Here is a 21,050-nt window from a genome sequence, read left to right as displayed (position 1 = left end):
AGCACCCGCCTGTACCTGGGGCTGCCCCCCCCCGGAGCCGCCCGCCCCCGCGGGGAGAACGTGGGGGTTTTTTTTTTCCGCGGGTCTCGTTTAATTAATGAACGGGAGCGGGTCGAGGCGATATTGTGAAGCCTTGATAGGAAACTTCCGTGGGTTTTCATTAACTAAGTGATTCACAATGCCGGGGCTGCCGTCCATTCAGCTCGGAGGCCAAAAGTGCTCTGGGGCTGGACGGGAATACAAACGGTTCCCATCGGGGAAACAACCTCCCTCTGCCTTTGCTTTTCGTTCGGGGCGTGTGCGTTAAAGTTTGGGTGGGTTTTTTGTTTTTTTTTTCTCTGCGAAAATCGGGTGGTTTGCTGCCGGTGCCAAGCCGGAGAAGTTACAAATGTAGCAGTGAGCTCACTGGGATGCTGTGGAAAGTTTAGGATAGGCCGATGGTAAAGCTTGCAAATAAATAATGACATTCGGTCATATGTAATGATTAGTAATTTGTCATAATATTAGAATAGAACATCCTCTTTAGCTTGTCCACAAGCAGTCTCATTATATTTGTTTATTGTCTGCATAATTGGAACCATTTATTGGTATGTATTGAATACTGCCATGTTTTGCATGAGTGTTTACATTGTTTTTCATTTATTTTTCTGTAGTTTGGCATAGGGAGTTCTATTATTTGCTTCAATTAAGGGGAGTGATTTAAGTGTCGCACAGAAGGGCTCTTTGGGAAGCGTAATATTAAAACGAGATAAATAACTCTGCCTACCAAATAAAGTTTGGTTCAGAGCAACAAATACGAAAAGATAAGTGGGTGCTGCAGACAACGTAAATCCCCAAACAAACCAGAAACCTCAAATGAAGCCAACACCACTTGTTTTAATAATTATTGTTATATTCCCTGAGAGAATCATATTTAATTAAAGTCATAATTTCAAACATAGTCAGTGATGAACGCGTAGAAAATCAGATCCCTCTTAAAGTAACATAGTGTTTCTTAGCAATAATTAGGTAACGTCTCGATTACACGTAAATGTTTGTCAAGACATTTTGCAATACATTTATTGTCCTTTTATTGTTATGTATGTATTCCTACCGTTCCTAAAAAAAAAACCCCTCACTAGAGAAGCATATTTCTGAATAAACATGCCTGTGTTATTGTTATTATTATTATTATTATCTGTTTGTTTATCTGGAAACATGTGATTTATCTTTTGATTAGTGTGCCCAGACAGCGGCAGAAAGATTTACTCTTTCATATTCTTCCTTTTAGATCTTGGATGAGTTTTGCAATGTGAAGTTCTGCATAGATGCCAGTCAACCAGATGTAGGAAACTGGCTCAAATATATCAAGTTTGCTGGATGCTACAATCAGCACAACCTCGTTGCATGTCAGATAAGTGATCAGGTATGTGGTGTTCACTTTCTGGACTTATTTTTTTAAGGAACATTAAGGTGTCAATGGGAAAAAAAACCCCAACAACAATTCACAACAGATTTTGGCCTGTTTGCTGTTATGGCAAAAGATAAGGCACAGACGTGAAGTGCAGAATAGAATAATTTTGATTACGGGCTGTAGATAATACAAATTTTCTATTTATTCACATTGTTGTTCAATTCATAAATATTTTTATTTTTTTAATCTTATACTTGATAAAAATCGGGACAGCTTGCCTAGGAGTACAAAGCCAATATTTGCTGATTTTGAATCAGCAGCGTTTTCTGGCTCCTGTTCCAGTCCACTTGGATTGCTACATTAAACTGTTGAGTTGATCAGAAGCTGAAATGTGAAATTAATGGAGAGAGTGGAGGGGAAGAAGCAAAACTGATAATGCTACCAGTGTAGCTGCGTGTATGGGGCTTTGGATTTGAATGCACACGTGCGTGAATATTATTGTGCCTTCCCATACACTTTGCTGGAACTCGTAATACTTGTGTGCTGAACCAGGAGCTTCAGTGGTTTTCTTTTTCTTCTCATTTATTGCACTTAACTCCACTCTTTGTTGCGCCGAAACGTTATTTATCCTCGTGTGTTGGGAAAAAGGCTGGGATAGGCAGAGGAAGGACGCAGTGAAGCATTTTGTTTTCAATTATGCTGATGAGTTATTAGGTGTTTCTTAAATCAAGGTTCGCTTTAGTCTGCAGATAATGCATGCCGTTATGAAATATTTTAATGGGTGAAGTTAGGTTAAGAAAGCTATATTCTTTAAAGTAAAATATCTAAAATAGCAAAGCAACAATTGATTGTGAATTCTCCTTTCCAATTTAAACTTTGCTACCTGCAGCATAGGATTCGATTCATTTAATCAGTGTTTCGTTTTTCACCACTTAATTAAGTGCATCAGGTGAATGTTAAAGATTATCTTTAGCTGATTTAATTGCCTTGACAGTTTTGAAAGAAGAATCACAACCAGACACAAAGCTTCAATTAGAAATCATTCTTTCTAATCAAATTCCTTACTTATAGGAAATGAATGTGAGACAGCCTGCTATTTCCAGGACAGCATTATGTATTTCGCTCATGCGAGATGGTTGATGAAAACCGGTTTAAATAACTTTTTCAGAAACTATGAGAGAAGTTGTTTGTTTTTTTAATTTTCAACTTTCAGAGTTCAACCCTGAGCACATGTAAGACAGAATGAGCCAGCCGACTGAGATATAATTTCTTTTTTATATAGCAGCTGGTTCAACTAAAGAAACCATAAAGACTATTAGTAAATGCAAAATACGCTTTCCAAGTTGAAATATGCTTTATGCTGAAAAACGATAAATTCTCTCAGTGCAGAGCATTTATGGAACAGGGATGCAAAAAGGAAACTGTATAGATTAATTGAAACAGCAAATTCAAATATTTTATGTTTAATAAGAGCTGGCATAGATAGGAAAGATTAGAAGAGGAATCACGTGCATTGGCCAAAGCAACTTACTGTCTTTGTGTCGGTATTGGGGATCTGCAACTGAAAATACACGCTAGGCTGAAACCTCAGCATCCACCTCTGCGACGCAGACACGCACCCGCGTTTTGACGTTTTTGGAAGGAAAGTTATGGTGCTTTTAACTTTCTCTTTTTTTACTGTTTACATTTCTGACATTTGGTAATGGTGGCTGTACTGCTGCCAATAATTTCTTTCATTCACTGGAGACTTGTTATTTATTTTGCACAGTATCGTGCTGTTCATAATTCCATATTTTTATAGCTTATTGTTGCTGAGATTTGCAAATTAAGAATGGGTTGTCTTTCAAGTAGCGTGTTGTGAACTGGGTACTGTCAGCAAGAGATTGTTGTTCATTTGGCCCTCTGGAAACGCTGCACGTTTACACACAAAATCGTACGCGTACTCCAACGTTTTATGACCAGAGCCTAAAAAGTTAATGCTAAAAATGTGCTCTCGAATCTTAAAGCGAAAAAGCCTTTCTAACAGCTCCTCCTTCTGCTTTCTTCTGGCACAAGCTCACCAGAGGTAATATAAAATATAATAGGAAGGCAAACTGGGAAATGGACATTACATGGCCAAACGTGTGCGTGTACAAGGAGTGACAAATGTAAGTCAGGACTGAGCGTGCACATGTGCCTGTGTATAGACTGCGTGGGGCTGCCTTCGGGTCACTCTGCCTCTGTAGCTCTGAGAAAAAAGGCGGGGGGGAAGAAAAAAACAAAAGGGAAAAAAAAAGGGAAAAAAGAAAAAAAAAAAAAAAGGCGAAGCCTGAGGACGTGTATCAGTGGTTGCAGCTAGAGCTGGAGGGCAGAGGCGATGCAGCCCAGCTGGGACAGGAGGCCCCAGCTCAACTGGAGCCGCAGCCAGTACTGGGTGCAGGGGTGGGGGGGCACCCCGCTTCCCCCCCCCCGGAATAAGAAGCACCTCAGCAGCCCTGGTTGCATGGGGAGCATCTCCGCTGCGGGAGACGCTGCTCGCTCCCGAGGCACAGACACTCGATCAGCAGTAATTGTTCACCTCTAATTGCTTCAACTCATCTGTAAAATTCACAAGCAAACATTGGGCTGTACCTGAAAAGGTAAAAGATCCCGCCAGCGCTCCCAGCCTCATGCTGCCCATAAGTTTATGCTACTAAATTCAAGCTTGACTGACAGACAGGTATGATTCCCAGACTGCTTGAGGCAGGATTTGGATGAATCTCAGGGCGATGTGTAATCTAGTTGCTCTGCTAAGCTCTGCTTTCTGTATTTAACAAAAAGAGCGAAAGAAAAACATTTTTTGTTGTTTTCTCTCTTAGAGTTTTTTCAGAGACATACCACCCCACCCCCCGACTCACGGTTGAGGTTAGGTTTCATCACTTAGGATCAACTTTACAAAAGGCCTGGGCTCTTTCTTATGACTGTATAAATGAGCTTTGCTAAGATGAACAGCTCGATAATGGTGGGATGCAGTCAAAACATGCACGCTGGATGCAACTCATGTTTCATTTGATTGGAGGTGGAGTAGGGTTTAAAAGCTGCATTTTTGGGGGTTGTTTTTTCTATTTCAAACAAGGTCGATCTAGGATTTCTCTTTGCTGTCTTCCTATTATCTCCTGTCATACCCAATCTAACCTGAACGTATGTAATTCAAGATGTATATGAATCATAAAATTCCACAAACAGGGCACTCTCATTTTTTCCTTTCCCCAAAGAGACTACAGTGTGTGCAGAGCTGTAGAGAGTCTTGTCACTGTTACTGCCCTGGAATGCGTTTCTTCAGCTCAGCAGAAACGGGTATTGAATCCTAACTGACTCTAACTTGGATGTCTCCCCTCTGTTATCATTAAACATGATAACATTAGTTCAACTTTTTAATGACTTCACAATGATTAGCCCTGTTAGGCTTTCTGGCAGTGCTGTCATCCCAGCAAAAGCATTATTTTTAAATATATATGTTAATGAAAGTGCAGTTGCACATACAGCAGCGACTATAGCAATGGCATGTCAGGGGCTGTCACATGTTCCAGGCACATTTTCAGGCTGAGATCACGGTCACCTTCAAGCTATAAAAAATACATCTTTTTCTTTTTTTTTCTTTTAAGAAACGTAGTTGGTAGCAGTTGAAGCTAGAACTCCTGAATATTGTTTTTCTCTTACTTATTGCTTGCAGAGCTCTGACAGTGATACAGCTGTATAATGCTGTGAAACTGCTCTGAGCTTCCAGGTCTCTTCCCCCTCAACAAAGCAGCTCCTGAAGAGTCCCTTTCGTTTATCCATGGAAAACTCAACGTGCCTCAAGATCAGTTTACTGAGGTTTTGGGTCGCTGCGTGTGCTGAAATAGGTTTGGGGGGTTCTTTTTGGTGTGCGTTTTGTTTTGTTTCCTTAGACTCAAGTATATGCCACTGCGACGGGACAAAAACCAGTAGTACTACCACTCTTAACAATGTGCCCGGTGTCAGTGATATAAACTTACACGAGTGAACCTACTACTGTAGGTTTCACCAGATCTGATCACATCTTACACGTTTTACAAACTTTTTTAATCCGCAGACACAGCTTCATGTTTCAGATTTTACTGCCGCTGCCCCCCCTCTGCGGCCGGCAGCTCGCAGGCAGAAAACGGCAGAGCCTTCTCCAGCAGCCCTGGACGCGCAGCCACCTGCAAAAGTTGCGTATTTAAGGAAAAGTTTTGAGGCTTTGTTGTTAGAGAGTGAAATTAAGGTTTTGGCTGTTGCGGGTCAGGAGGGCACGCGCACACTGAGCTCATACGGGGCCCTATTCTGCCATGATTCTTCCTATGAATTATGAGTTTATTAAGCAAATCAAGCTTAATCCAGCTCCCACTGAAAATCTGTCTCCAGTGGAGCGGGGTTGTGTTAGCTTAGGGCTGGTGGAACGAGGGGCTCATCGGTGGTGATTTTCCACTTAACGGCAGGTAGAGCTGAGGCTGTGCATGAAACTCCTGCTCGGTCTCTGCATCCGCCGGTGTTAGCTGGAGTTTAATGCACTGGGAGTGTTACTGCTCTCGGCGTTGGCCTGTCCTGGCGTGACCTAGAAGAAATTGGTTAGAACCAAAAATGGCGACTAATTGTTGCCATTTCTGCAAAGCGATAAGCTTTTTATTGACTATTCGGGTTTAATAAAAGCAGTAAGGCATGTCGTCTCTAAGCAAAAATACCTTTTTTTGTGATGAGAGCTGTCAAACCACACCTGGGTGCTTGCCAGAAAGAGTACAGAGGATTATAGATGTCCACAGAGCCAGGACAAGGCTGTAACTCACTGAGCGCTTTGTGTGCGTCATGAACGAAGGTGGGATGTTAGAAGACAGCTGCGTGGGAAGGTCACCTCAGGAGAACAGGCGGACGCACAGAAGTTGTGGTCTGGTGTTGGTGGTCAGCGATCTCCGAGCAGGAGATTTTGCTTGGCTGGATGTGGCAGCCCCTCACCCAGACCCGGGGCTTTCGCAGAGGCTAAAATTCACCTATGATGGAAGAAGACATGAGTATTACTGGGGAGGTGGCCCACAGCTCCTGAAAAGCCAAAGAGGGTGCCCTGCGGAGGGACATCCTGCAGCTCCTTCCTTGCTTTGGGGCAGCCGGAGGCACCTTTTACCTCAGAAGGTGGAAAAATGGGGATTCCTGGTACCGTTTCAGGAGAGCATCCTTGCTCCAGCCCTTCGTGCTCAGTCCGCTTTGGCAGTTTTGGGGCATTTTGGAAAGGAGGAAGGGAAGGGTTCGCAGTGCCGGCACCGAGACGCCGCGGTGCTCCCCCACCATCTCCTCCCCGCCGGGCTCCCACCCGTGCCCCCGCAGCCGCTCGCACGCAGGCACTTGCTGAGTTTCGCCTGGGGATTTTTGCTGAAGTTTTCTTTGGGGCCAATGCAGTGCTCAGGAAGGACTCCTCTACGTTAGCCCTTGAAAAAAACTCCAGTTCGTTTGAATTTATCATTTGCCTGAGCATGGCAAGAAGAACCTGCCTCGAGTTTCATCACACAGGTCTTCAGCTGCAGAAGTTGTTCCTCTCAGGAGCTAAAATTGAAGCTTCGCCATTTAGACCCTTTTCTTTCTTTTTTTCCCCCTCAAATGCTTAATTACGGCTCAGAGTGAGGTTAGGTATCCATTCATCCTTCTCATTTTTCTGGTGGGCGTAAATCCTGATTTTGATCGAGCTCCTTGAACATAACGCTTACTATTAGTTTTGGACATTTAATTTGCTTTGCTTTTCAGGCAAGTTCCACTCTTGCTCTGAAGCAGCGTGGAGGCGAATGCCAGTTGGTAGTGTGCACGCCGCCTCTCCAGGCGCTCGCTTTCCTGCCCCAGCGTGGGGCACGCTCCCCCCAGTGCACCAGACCCTCCAAAAGTGGTTGGGAGACGGGACCGGTGCCTTGCTCGGGGTAGACGTACCCATGTGGTGGAGGTTGGGAACCCGTCGGGCGCTGGATGTTGGCGCAGGAGCAGCGGCGCAGGGTTCTGCGGACGCTGGTGGGCTTCACCCGGCTTTTGGTGGGGGTCCTCAGTTCCTTCCCACCATCGCATGCGGAGCGGGTCCTGCACCAGTGTGGTGCAGGACAAAGTCCCTCGGTGCCTTCCCCTGTGGTGCTAGCTGTAAGTTCAGTACATCACCTGGAGGGTTAAAGTACAAACAGCACCGACTCTGAGCACCGTCTCTCGCCTGCCCTAAAATCTGAATTTCCCAGGCAGCACTGGGGCACGTGCGCTGTTTTCCAAAGCTCTCGTATACACAGGGATAAAGGGTTTTGTTGGATGCAACGGAATACAACTCCTCTCCAGGGCCGAGCGCGACAGATGCACGTGTACCAGCTGGTGCCTTTGCTCACGCTCATGGGCTGAAGCATCGCTTTTTTCTCCCCCCAAACCGGCATCCTTCGGTTAAACCTTCCCGGGGGCGGGAGGACATGCTGGATGGGAGCGGAGGGAGGGCTGAGGCGGAGCGGTGCGGGTCTCGCCGGGGCAGGCGGGATGGCCAGGGTACTTCAAAGCGCGCGGGCGGCGGCCGAGCGCGCAGCCCCGGGCCGAGCTCGCGGGGAGTGCGTTTTTGCTATTATTTCAATTATTACAACTTCCTGAATAGGTTGAAGGTCATTCATAATTCACGCTTCTGTCATCTTTACACATGCCAAATGCAGTCTATTAAGCATAAATAAAATTTCAAGTGCCTGACCAGGAAAAGTAAACTGGGATTCATAACAATGAGGCCTTATTCATCCATTTAAAAGTAAATTGTGTGTGTTCCTTTTTTTTTTTTCCCCTTCCCTTTCCCTTTACGGCTTTGCAGTTTGGGAGCTTTTATTTCTGCTCGGTAGCATAAATATATGACCTGCGGTGTAGGCAGGCACAGAGGACTGATGAGTTAGGCCTCCCCCAACTTCTCCCCACCTCAGACCCCCTGAACTTTGAAAGTGTTTCCAGATCTGGATCCGATTTTGCTCTTCCTATATAAACTGCAGTCACACACCGCTGATCCCAGGGCATGTGAAATGTGCATCTGGACTTTGCTTTTATTTTTCACTCCCCCCCTCCTCTGGTCGTTCCTCTACCGTGCAGCAGCTCTTCCTGTACTTCTCGAGGCAGACGGGTGCGCGCTTGCGAGTCGTGAGCGCAGGTTAACCCGAGAAAGTCAGGTAACGAAACGGGATTTTGGTAGGCTGAAGAGGTGATAGTCAGAAAATTAAAACCTTTCGTTAGTTACAGTAGAGACGGGACTGTGCCCAAGAAATCTTCAAGCTTTGCAATAGAAAAGTCCATTTATTCTACATTAGTGTTTCCTAAGACAAAAAATACTGCCTGTGGTAGAGGTTGCTGTTGCAAAATAAGGGCAGCCAGGAGGGGACCTGCAGGGCTTGGGGGTAATTTATGAGCTTTTTCATCCGGGGGCTTGCAGGACCCCCGTGCCGTCTGCCCCAGAAGGCTGCTGCCACCTAAAAACTTGGGCAACGTGGTTTATTTCCACAGTTAGCTTCTCACTTTTTCTCAGACAGGGTAATTCCAGGAGGTTTTAGGTAGGAAGAGTGAGAAAAAAGCTTTTCACGTGAAGCAGTAAGGACAGCTCTTAAAACCACATTAAATTTACCTGCACGATCATTTTGGTTTAAAGTTCAATATGTTTTATTTTAGTTCCTCGCTGGAACACAAGCTGGTATATAAACTGTTAGTGCAGGTGGGGGCTTTTTGTACATACAGAAATTAAAAAAAAAATTTTTAATAATACTTAGAGTTAGTATTTTAATAATAATAACGTGAAAATGCCAGAGCTGGAAATCTGTCACTTGGACCTTGTTTTGGAGGGCGTTAGTTCTGAGATGCAAAATACAGAAACATCACTCAACCTAAACCATGGAGTTTTTCGGCATACCCTGCCTTGTCTCCCCGCTGAGGTACAGAGAGGCTGGCCGGGTAGTTTCTGATGGGTAGCTTAATCATCTCTGATATTTTCGAATACCAATGCAGACAGGACAACTGGCTGCAGAGTTTACACCCTAGTTAGGGATTTGTCCCACAGCTGCAAGAAAGATGCTGCATCAACCCGGGGCTTCCCAAAGAGAAGTGATGCACCCCGGCACAGCGCTTCGTGGACAAGACCCTCTTTATGCCTACGTACGGTCCATATGTCCTCGCTTTGTGACGAGAGGTGAAAAGGTCTATCAAAACACCTCTGACGGGACAGGAAAAATACTGGAGAAGGCTTCGTGGTGTTTTTTGTTCACTCCTTGGTGTGGATGCACCGCTGACCTCAGAAGAACAGCTGAGTTTACCTGACTGTGACACAAAACCCAGGAGCACCGAGGCAAGTCCCGGGCAGAGCAGGAGCTTTGGCACGGTCCCTCAGAGATGGTGGAGGTCCCACCTGGCTGAGGGGTGGGCCCGATCCTGCTCCCACCCCAAGGGGGAGGTGGGTGCTGTTGCAGCAGGGAGGTCTACAGAAGTCTCCCTGGTCAGTGTGTAATGCCATATGCATATTATTTCCACCCAAAGCCAGCCAGCAACCAGGCTTATCTTCCACAGATCGGACTGCAGCTTCCCTTTCAGATGTGTGGAGGCCATTATACTTCTGGAAAAAAAAAGCTAGTTTTCAATACATTTATCTTAATAAATGGAAAAACAAGCATCACTTAAAGCAAATATTCACTGGATGCGGCGCTGACATCAGATTTATTTGCGGGAGTTAAAAGCTGGCTTCGTTTAAATGTGTTTTGGCCTTTGATCAAATGACTTGTGTTGCCCCAGCCGCATCCCCGGCACGCCAAAGCCCACGCAGCAGCCCCGCGTCCTTCGGCACCGATGATGGCATCGGCTCCGGAGGGGATTGTGGTACCAGGCATTCGCCCAGCTGCACAAAGAGACGCTCTCGAGACCCTGCCACAGCTCTCTTGGCCCTTTGTGCCCTCTGAAATACCTGGTGGAGTTCGAAATCCCCTCGATAAAGGGCAAAAAGGGCAAGTCCAAGCAGAGCCAGCCGACGGTTCGACCAGGGCGGCGTGGAAGAGGAGGGAAGCGCAGCCTGGGCAGATCAGGCTGCCCATAAACTCCTTCTCCTGGCTTTTAGGGGGGAAATTGGCCATAAGGAGGGGGTTGTGGCACGGCGACCTTGTGCCCGAGGTGTTTTGCCAGTGCTTCTGGCACCGAGAGAGGGACGAGCTCCCCCGCATGCCTCCTTTAGAGCGGTTTTTGGGACAAGGCGAAGAAAAAAAAAAACAAATCCGAGGAAATGCGTCTTATTTCGTTATTTTTAGGTCTTTAGCCCATATCTGTGGGCAAAGGCTGCCTGTGCAGAAAGAAACGATTAGGCTATACGGCCACCTCCTGGAGGACATCGGTATGTGCTCAGCTGCCGGGGCCACCCGATGGGTGACGGTTCACGTGTGACCAGACAAGGAAAATACCCACGCACCTCTAGATACCCGTACCTACCTTGCGACAAACGCATCTGTCTGACTTTAAACAGTGGAGGTGATTTTCTGCCTTTCTCCCAATGCACTGGAATGAGTCTTGAGAGTTAAGAGTTTGAGAGCGAAACCTTTAAAAATACATCGGTCCGAGAAAACGCAAAGGCATCATTTTTTTAGCATAGGAAACATAGCTGTCGTGTTTTTGTTTAACAAGGCCTAAGGAAGTTACTAATATTTATTTGAGCTGCTTCATGGAGCTTTTTAGTGCTCTTCACATTTCCTGCTGAGACGGAAAGCAGCCAGATGGATTTTGGGAATTTCCTTTCGGCAAAGCCTCGCGGTGCCGCCGTGCTCTTGCTGTGGGTGCAGGGACCCAAGGGACCGTGGCCCCTTCGCCCCCCCTACAGCCTCCTGCTTCCCCGATGGGCTTCTTCCCAGAGCCCGGAGCCCAATGGCACCTGTACAGGTGGACCAGGTGCCACTGGCCGGGGTCACCACCAGGGCCTTTGGCTGCTCACAGTGCTTCTTCACCCGGGACTGATTTTTTCCCTTTGATTCCCATTTGAAGCTAAGGAATAACCAGGCACACTGGTTCATGTAAGTCTCTCACCTCACAGCTTCCTGGACAGTGTAGAGGATTGAAACGGGGGCTGGGATGCCTGTGGTTTAATCAGCAGCATCTTCTTAGGTCTGCTTTAGTACCTTTTCCCAGTGCAACAGGAGTTATCTCCCTTACGTGGATCACTCAGGGATGCATTTTACAGCTACTTTGTAACATGGATTTGGTATAACTAAGCACGCAAATTGCTGGTGATATTTGCAGTCATCGCGCAGCTCATTTTGCAGCAGAGGCTGTTGAAAGCAATCATCCTTTTTATCCTCACAGAGCCCAAAGCCCCAACAGCTTTGGGGCTAGAAGGAGCAGACCTGCTGTAGTCAAAGTCGGCACCTCTCCAGCAAACGGCAGCCACACAGTTTTGACCCTGTAATAGTTACCGACAGTGGTTTATGCCTCTTTGCCTGTGGTAGTCACATTGCTTTCTCTCTTTTTTTTTTTTTTTTTTTTTCAGATATTCTACAGAGTGGTAGCAGATATTGAACCAGGAGAGGAGCTCTTACTGTTCATGAAGAGTGAGGATTATTCACATGAAACAATGGCTCCGGACATTCACGGTTAGCGGCTTCTTACTGTCTAATCTAATAGAAAGTATCATTGGCATTAAGCAAAAAATTCTCCTCTCTTGGAATCCTTTTGAAATCTGGGATGACTTCACTGCAGTCAGGGAGGAGAGCTGGGCCACAGTTCTATTCCTCTATCTTCTGCCCTTCTGTTTCTCTGAAAGCTGTTTGGTGAATAAACTACTCTAATATTATCACAAATCCTTCAGTTCCTCTGAAGGGTGAGTCTGCTCTCAAAAGCGATGCCATCACTGGCATTGGGATTTCTCTGTTTTTCTTCATCACTCCATCACTCCAACCTGGTCCAACTAGGAGTGTAGCTTCATTCAGTGTTGCATTTCAATGCAACTGCATGTTGCTTCATTCAATGTTGCATTTTCTACCTGCTAATGTGGCGAGCTCTAGTTTGCACAGTCAATATTTCTCAGCATTGAATAACTGCAACAATCAATGTCATTCAGGTTTTACCCTTGCTTACTTGAACCTCCCTGGCAGAAACAGAGGTCTGCAGATGTAACTGAGGGCAGTAGTAAGGCTTCAGGATTGAAACTTGATCATTTTGTGGGTATTGCAAAAGGAGAGCAAGAGTCCATGTCCTTATCTCTAGGCTGTGCTGCTCCTGCAGGACCTGTGTGGACCCTGATTATAGGTTATTTTTTGTCACTTAGCCAAACAACTGTTATTCTGTCATCTTGAAAAGAGAAAATCTCAGGTTGTTAATGTTGCTGTCACTTGTGAGAACATTTGAGCCATTCTTCCTCCTCGTGCTCATTCGTTACTCATCTGACGCACATATTCTGCGTCTGAAACTCCTGAGCTGTTGCTCAGATTTGTCCCCCACCTCCAAAAACTCCTTTTGCTCTGCTGCCCATCGGGCAGTGGATTATATGGGCACAGCGGGGACTGGGTGTAGGATATCTGCTTGATGCCCATTAGGTTGCAGTTTATGCCAATGTGGACATTTTACAAATTCGCAGGGATTCAGGGACAGTACACAGGGGTTTTCCCAGGGCAGGAGGTATCGAGGGGTGCACTTTCTTATAACTGCCTGTACGTTTAGAGCAGTATCTTTTGTTCTCTTAAGAAAAAGGTGGGGATTATTATTTAATTCTTATTTGGTTTTGTGTTTGGGTTTTTTTCCATAGTAGTAACTTTGTTTAGTTATTGCTAAAGATGTCCCCCTTTTCGAGCATAGCGTTTTCCACGCCTAGTCCCTATGGTCAAGTAGCTGTTGTATAAATGACAGCAGAGGACATCTCTGCAGTCACACGCAGGAATATGTCCCACAGGGGTAATTTAGAAGCAGACTGAGCCAAAGTATCACTCATGAACAGCAGACAACAGAGCCCTATGATGCTTTCAGCTCTCAAGTAGCAACCAACTACATATATTTGAGATTTCAGCCAGACTCCACTGTGTGTTTCTGACTCAGAGCCCCTGGGCATTTATACCTGCAGGGCAGATAACACTGGAACCAAACCAGGGCGTCTGGATCCTCATATAGACCATCAGTAGAAAATCTAGCAGAAAAAAAAAATCATGGGATGCTCTTCTCCGAGTTTGCTTTTTGGGATTCTCTTCAGCTAATCTATTCTTTTGCAGGAATTACTCATTAATGGAATGCAATATTGACTTCAAAGTGACACTCTAGTGATCTTCTGCACTTGTTTTCAGTAAGAAACACATTGTGACCGATTTTATGGAATTTAAAGCAAGGCCCCCTGTGTTCATTACCCCAATTTCATGTGTCTCTGGCTTACTTTGAACAGGGTTGGGTGCTGCAGAAGGACTCTAATGGAAATGAAGAGACTTCTAAAAACTCAATAAACACCCTTTTGGCTATGTTAGGTGCTGATGTTCCTATCTAAGTCATTCTCCTGCATTCAGAAATGCAGAAACTGGCAGCCTCCACTGGATATCCACCTTAGACCCTGTATATCCCCATTTAGGATAATATATACTGACATACTGACTTTTGTCCTAAGCCAGTGTTAGGGATCCCTATTGGACGTCATCCAAGCAATTAACAGGTAGTATTGCACTATCATATATTGTAGAATTAAAGCATTATTATAAAGCGTTCTAAGGCACCCTTGTTTCTTTTGAGGTTCTTCTCTTTTTCACCGGATAGCTATTTATTTAACCACACCGTCATCGAACTCCTGATGGGACGGTAGTTAAAAATGACTGAAAACTGATGCGGTCTCCCTGTGCCCAACCCCTTTGTCTTCCAGAGGAGCGCCAGTATCGCTGCGAGGACTGTGACCAGCTCTTTGAGTCCAAGGCTGAGCTTGTAGACCACCAGAAGTTCTCCTGCAGCACACCTCACTCCGCCTTCTCCATGGTGGAGGAGGACTTCCAGAAAAAGCTTGAGAATGAGAATGACCTTCAGGACGTGCATGAAATCCAGGAGTGTAAAGAGTGTGATCAAGTCTTCCCAGACTTACAAAGGTAGGAGTAGATGCTTAAAATGTGATTCAATGAGGCAAGTTCTGTAATGGCTTCAGATCATGCAGGGCATCAGCCAGGGCAGAATCATCTTCTAAACAAACCAAAGATGAACATGAATAAGACTTCTGTGCCGGTTGATGTTTTATGGCATAGAAAGTGACGGAATCTCAATAAATCTGAAATTTGGTCCTTGTACTGAAGTCCTTAGTGGGGACCTTAAATTAAGAAAATCAGATCTTTAGCTGTCATGCATTGGGCTGGTTGCAGTGAAATCAGAGGAGTGATTATAGTTCAGATCAGCTAAGGTCTGAGCTCCTTATTTTTAGGTAGAAATAACTTAGAACATCTCCAAGGGGTGTTTGCTGATGTTACCAATTTTATCTTTGCAAAAAAGGCATGCTAGTTAGAGGCAGGTTCTAGATCTTAATATATATGTGTCTATATGTTAATATATATGTATAGCCATACTGTCTTGAAACACTGGGGTTCACTTTTTTCTTATATATATCTGTCTGTTTAAACAGATAGGCCTGTGTGCATATGTACCTGAAATATGCATAGAATGTAAATAGAAAGTATAACTTTTATATGTTGAAAATCATTTACATATTTCCTGTCACTATAGTTTTTGTAGCTACTTAAAATACCGTGTGGTGGTGCAGATTACAGCAAATTTTGAAATTTACTGAAAGATACTGAGATTACACAGGAGCTTCTGCAGCACATCCCTCACAGATTCACATCTTAATGCTTTCAGGGCCAGGAGAAGGTTGACCTCAGCCAACATTTGATAATAATGCTGAGATATCTCAATAGCAAAGTCCTGGGCCAGATCCTCCACTGGGATGAGGCACTGTATTTCTTAGGAAGCTGGTTTATAGCAGCAGCAGACATGGGCCAGTGTCTCTTGCTTTCGGCCGGAGTCTGTAACACAGCTCCCACACTGTCTTCTTTCCTCTCCACGTCGTGTGGGCACAACCTAAGTGACTATTAATTGCCCTCTTAGGGACAGCAGCATGTTTATTTGTGTTGCTTAATAATCCTGTGCCCCTTAAATATTGACTTGTCAATGTAAAGTATTTTGTGCGCTCGTATTTTTCATAGAAATCTTTACTAGTCCATGATTCAGGATGTTGTGGTGTCTGTCGGAGGTCAGCACGGATTTGTGCAGCCCCTTTGGACAACTGCTCCTGGATGCTTCAGGTTCTGCAAGGTGGAACCCTCTCTCCCAAAACACAGACGCTTCTTGGCTCCTCTTGACGGAGCGGAGGTGTCTCGGCATCACGCAGGGGGGTCTCAGATCAGCGTATCATATGACCTGATCCTTACGCTTCTGCAAAATTAATGACACCAAAATTAAAACATGATGTGCCAAACATTGTTGCCCGCATAGTAGGTCAACCCCACTGAGTTGGAATTTGTGCAGGCGCAAGGTCTTATTTACCAGCTGATGGTGAGAAGTAGGTGGCTCCGCACGTCTAATTTTCAATCTGAGTGATTGATTCGAAAGGGCTGATGTAGGTAGATCAAGTTGAAAGGGTTGCAGCAGTGTGGGTGAGGCGGGAATCTGGACTGTAACGTTTTTCCACATTGTGAGTTGTTTGGTGTTAAAGTTCTTTTCTGCCTGTGAACCAGAGGACGATATCTAACATATGGGAATCATTGAGGAAATGTAAATTTAGCTTAAAATATTAAATATTGAAGAGAAAGGGCAGAAAACAAAGAACGAGTCATCATAAATAGATGGGCAGTACTGTGAGAAAGAGTGAAAAATGAGAGAGAATGCAGTCATTCTCCGAACTCTTGAATTATTGAGAGGCTAATACACCACAAAGACAGTTCGCAGCAAAAAAGTACCGAAGCGTGCTATATCCAGATTATATAAAACAAAAGGCTCGAATGAGCCATGCTTGAGGGTGTGTGTAATTAAATGGAGAAAGAGCCGAGCAGGAAGATGGAGATCTGGGCGGCCAGGACTGCCCAGTGCTGATGGCGGATCACGTAGCTGCGGCAGGCATCCGGGAGCCAGAGCCAGAGCCAGGGACAAGATTCTCTTGGTCTTACAGCAAATTTGTTTACCAATGCATGGTGGAGAGTCAATTGTTACAGAAGTATTAGGAGGGGAAGCCAGAATTAGTTTTTTTCCCTGAGGGAAGGAGACCGAGAGGGGTAGAAGTAAAGAGCATCCGCAGGGTGAAAGCATTTCTATTACCTGTGGTTGAGAATGGAGGTTGCTATTTGGGCTGCACAACCCAAACGAGACTGTAAACCCAGCAGGTTTTGTCCGCTGCTTCAGCAGAGATCAGTGGGAGTTTCACGTGAGGAAAGATTGATCCGGTTTGGCATCCCAGACTAAAAATCCCAGTTTCCAGTGCCTTTTCTCTGAATCCACTCTTACATTATGTAGTGATCTTTCCTCAAGCAGTAGTCTGAGTTGCGACTATGTATGTGACCAAGCAATACAGGTGTTTAAAAATATGTATTTGCTACAAATGAATAATAAAATAGGAATTCAGCAAATTCAGAGACGAAAATGAATTAAAAAATGTGCAACAGAAATTAGGTGGATATTGAATACCTCACTAACAGACTGAATAAATTACTAAGAAATGAATGAATAAACAGCTATGTAGTTGAACACAGTTAATAATAATCAAGTATAACTTCAGTTGTAGTGTACCCTATTTAGAGACTTCTTATGCTTAATCCTGTCCTACTCCAGTGGAGTTATTCCTCATCTATTCCTGCTGAAAGAAAAATTGACTCCCATCAAAGGAATGGAGTTAGGTCAGGTGGTGGGATCCAAGGTGTGTTTAGAGGGAAAGTCGTAAGATAAAAATAATTCAGACTGCAGGGAAGACTTACCAGAGTGAAATACTGAGAGGTGTATGAAATAATCTCCTTAGGGAGCAATGGCAGCAGCATCTCCTGGAGCATTTGCAAGTGGTCTGGCAAAACATGAGAGGATGTGTTGTTCCGGTAGGGAGGAGGACGTTCTGCATCCCGGCTGGGATGAGCCTGTACTCAAAGGACTTGGGTCTGTCAGGGTTGGGCCTTTGGGGCTTTTTTCAATTTTTTTTTTTTTGCTGTAATTATGTGTTCTGTTGTGTCCTCTTCCTATAAACCACTGATAAACCCTGTGTGTGGGGGACCTCACTGAGACCTGTTTCTGTTTCTGCAGCCTGGAGAAGCACATGCTGTCGCACAGCGAGGAGAGGGAGTACAAGTGTGACCAGTGCCCCAAAGCTTTTAACTGGAAGTCCAACTTGATACGGCACCAAATGTCGCACGACAGCGGGAAGCACTACGAGTGTGAAAACTGTGCCAAGGTACAGTGAATTTATAGGCTGCCTGGCGCTTCTTACGCTGCTGGATACACGGGAGCATGGAAGCGGGGATGCCTGGGGCCAGGATGCAGGAGGGCGTAGGGCTTCTGCCATGCTCTGGACAGTTTCTCAAGGGTTTACACTTCTCCTTGATAAATATGTTGGGTTTTTACCCCTTTTGATTTGGAAATGGCTGTGGCGTCTGAAATGAGCGCTGATGCAGGATGCTGAGCATCCTCAAGCTCAGGGCTTGGTGCCTTGCGAGGACTGGTGGGGTGTAAGAGGATCACTGAGGGGCAAGAAACCCTGGGGAAATGCAACACGGGTGGGTTCCCTAGGCTGTGTGCCAGCCCTCGGGACCAGAAACTTCAGGACACTACTGCAATATAAATTCAGATAAGAAATAGCGATGGGCCCCGGCCACGCTAAGTAAGTGCAACTATCTCATCTCTAGAGCATCTCTGTCACTTCCTAGCACCGGGCTTGCTGTGTCGGTTATTTGTACAGGATGTGGTGCTCTGCATTGCTTTTTATCAGATTCCCAAAGCTTGGGCCTTTTGCATGAGGACTTTCTTGTTTTTAAGTAGGTTTGCTGCAGTAATGAGAATTTTATATTGAGCTGACACTCGTAAGACGCAGCCAAGCCCTGAGTGCTAGCACTATGTCATGTACAGGGTTTCTCACCGTCACGCACTCAGTTGTGGCTATAAAGTATTTCTATTGCAGTAATGCTTAGAGGTTTCAAGCAGCCACATTTTGTCTCGTTTTCTGTGAACTCCCTGACCTCAAAAGCACAATTTCTAATGGCAGGGTCAAATGCATCTGCTGCAGCGGCTGCAAAGGGGTTAACAGATCCACCAAATACTTGGCTGATCCTGGGAAACTGAGGCCCTATCCTGCAGGCACAGCTCCCATTGACGCCAATTAGCGAGGTTTTTAATCTTAAATACTCCCCAAATAGCTCCAAGGTTTGAATTTTAAAAGACTGTTGTAATAACTGGCTTCTTCCGCAGTCAAGTTTCTTGGTTAATCAGTACTCATTTCCTAGCAGGTTTTCACGGACCCCAGCAACCTTCAGAGGCATATTCGTTCCCAGCATGTTGGGGCTCGTGCTCACGCTTGTCCAGAGTGTGGCAAAACCTTTGCCACTTCTTCAGGCCTCAAACAGCATAAACACATCCACAGCAGTGTCAAACCTTTTATATGTAAGTCTTCAACTAAACATCTTTGGTTAAGTGTTATTTCGTTTGTCGTAAAGCACCATAATCTGGAAGCAGGAGGTTGCGTTGCGCTCCCGTTGAATTTCTCATCGGTTTCGCGGGGGCTGTGAGTTATTAAATGAGTTCTGGGTGATTCGTAGTCCAATGCAAAGCGTCATTTTCGTACAATTTTCCTTTTGAGACAGACACTGTACGCTGTATAAATGTACCTGTTGTCCTGGGGATATTTTTCCACACACAGATGCGAAGAGCAAGCGGGGAGCGAGATTTAGCAAGAAGGAGCCGCTCCAGGCTCGGCGGCTGCAGCCTCATTGCTTTGCACCGCGCCAAGGTGGCTGCTCTCCTTCCTTCTCCTCCACACGATCAGCAGCTCCCTGTGCCGGATCTGGCCCTGTGGCACAGGGCAGCGTTAGTGCTGGCGCAGGGGAAGAGGTGACAGTGCCAGGGTGGGCAGGGAAGGGTGGCGGTGGCTGCCACCACAGTCAGGACATGCTGGGAATTGGGCAGAGCCAGCAGTACCTGGAAGGCTGCTGTGCTTTAGGAGTTAATTTTGGGCCACAGAGTCTCCACAGCAGATGCCATGACTTTTGCTGGAGTTGGAAAATAAACCTTGGAGGCAGTGAATTGCAGTTGGAGGAGCTTGCCACCCTCCTTGAGGATCCTTTGCATGCCCCAGATTTTAAGTATTGAGTTGAGCTATTAGATCTTTGCCAACAGCTGCTCCGGCAATAAAACTTGTCTCGTATGTGGGCCTGACTCTGTACTGGGCTATAAAATGGATCCTCAAAGTCTCACGGGTTGTGCTTACTGCTGAGCCAAATCCTGCTAGGAGATGGGGAAGCTGGGTGCACGGTAACGTTGCAGGTTGCTTTCTCTCACCAGGGAAGCAGAGGCAGAAAATATTTAAGAATATTGTTCCTGGTAGTGCTAATCTTCACCACAGTCTTTTCACGCACCTGCTATATCTTGAAAGGCACCTTGTGACCACCTCCCGCTAAACCTTGTCCGTTAAACCTCTTAATCTTTTGCTGCTCTCAACAATAATTTTCTAAAATACCAACACCACACCTGGACAAAGCGGTGGCCGCATGCTAACGTAATTCCTCAAGAGGAGGAGTATTGGCTTGAAAGACTCATTTGTGCAAAATCTGTATACCTGCCATTGGGTTAGATAATACTTTAGGTTTGGGCTTCTTCAATGAGAAAATGTATAACTAGATCCGATAATAAATATCACTAATAATTTTAAACCTGATTACAGGTTAAGTAATTATACTTAAAGATTATAATTATTAGAAAACAGTAACTTCTGGATAGGTAGGGAGTTTTCAGATGGTCCTGTTGCAATGCCCTACATAAAAGTCTTAAGTGGCTTCTCTCATAAAAGAAATGATCTCTCAAGTGCTCTTTGTGACTATTTATTCTGATAAATCAAAACAGCAACCGGTATTCTTCGTTATGTACAGTGTGAGGGATGAAAACCCATTGAGCAACCTATGAATAACAGCCATGTAATTGCAGAACAAAAGGGTTTGGAGACCACATGTTTGGTAGGCTTTGCTGAGCGATGGGAGGGAGGTAGGGTCACCTAAAGGAGATATCTGTTTTCCACCAGAAAGGCCACACACCATGATTTACTCGTACCAGTCTGTTTATGGCAACTGTCTCTTATTACAGTACACCACCCAAGCTTGAGTGAAAACTCACCAACACTAAGGTAATTACTCACTGCCTTCGCAAAATCTCCAGCCTCTCCAAATAGAAACCACATGCCATAATAGACTGAACATATTCAAAATAGTACTTACGGTAATTTTTTTTAATAAGCAGAAAATATGCAAACTTAACTGCTGGCTAATTTGGGGTCCAGAGACAATCGCGGTACAGAGCGTGCATAGGCCTGAGATGAATTTTTGCAATTTGGGAGCCAGATTGGGAGTTTGCGTTAAACCTGGGGTCTGTAGAGCAATAAAAGCTGCAAGGAGGGAAGCTTCCCTTACAAGTTAGTTGCTTAAAAGTATGGCGCTGAGATTTAAAGGGTGTAATAAGGTGT

General features: G+C 45.2%; 1 protein-coding gene across 4 annotated transcripts in view; it reads left to right on the top strand.

The window, feature by feature from the left end:
• The window catches only part of MECOM (MDS1 and EVI1 complex locus), a 189,688-nt gene that overhangs the window by 140,355 nt on the left and 28,283 nt on the right, over window positions 1-21,050 (top strand). For 2 of the 4 annotated variants that reach the window (XM_010572861.1, XM_010572859.1), the window contains exons 2-6: window positions 1,271-1,405; window positions 11,892-11,994; window positions 14,235-14,451; window positions 17,633-17,780; window positions 18,829-18,982. In XM_010572861.1, coding sequence (XP_010571163.1) covers window positions 11,946-11,994; window positions 14,235-14,451; window positions 17,633-17,780; window positions 18,829-18,982 — 568 coding nt within the window. In that variant the 5' untranslated portion in view covers window positions 1,271-1,405; window positions 11,892-11,945. Of the gene's footprint in view, window positions 1-1,270; window positions 1,406-11,891; window positions 11,995-14,234; window positions 14,452-17,632; window positions 17,781-18,825; window positions 18,983-21,050 lie in introns of those variants that run through there. The other 2 variants (XM_010572858.1, XM_010572857.1) reach the window with 2 other exon arrangements.

Source organism: Haliaeetus leucocephalus, unplaced genomic scaffold (assembly GCF_000737465.1).
Source record: "Haliaeetus leucocephalus isolate CR32 unplaced genomic scaffold, Haliaeetus_leucocephalus-4.0 Scaffold362, whole genome shotgun sequence".
Classification (NCBI taxonomy): Eukaryota; Metazoa; Chordata; class Aves; order Accipitriformes; family Accipitridae; genus Haliaeetus; species Haliaeetus leucocephalus.
Note: the sequence above shows the minus strand (reverse complement) of the source record. Positions and strands in the feature narration are given on the sequence as shown.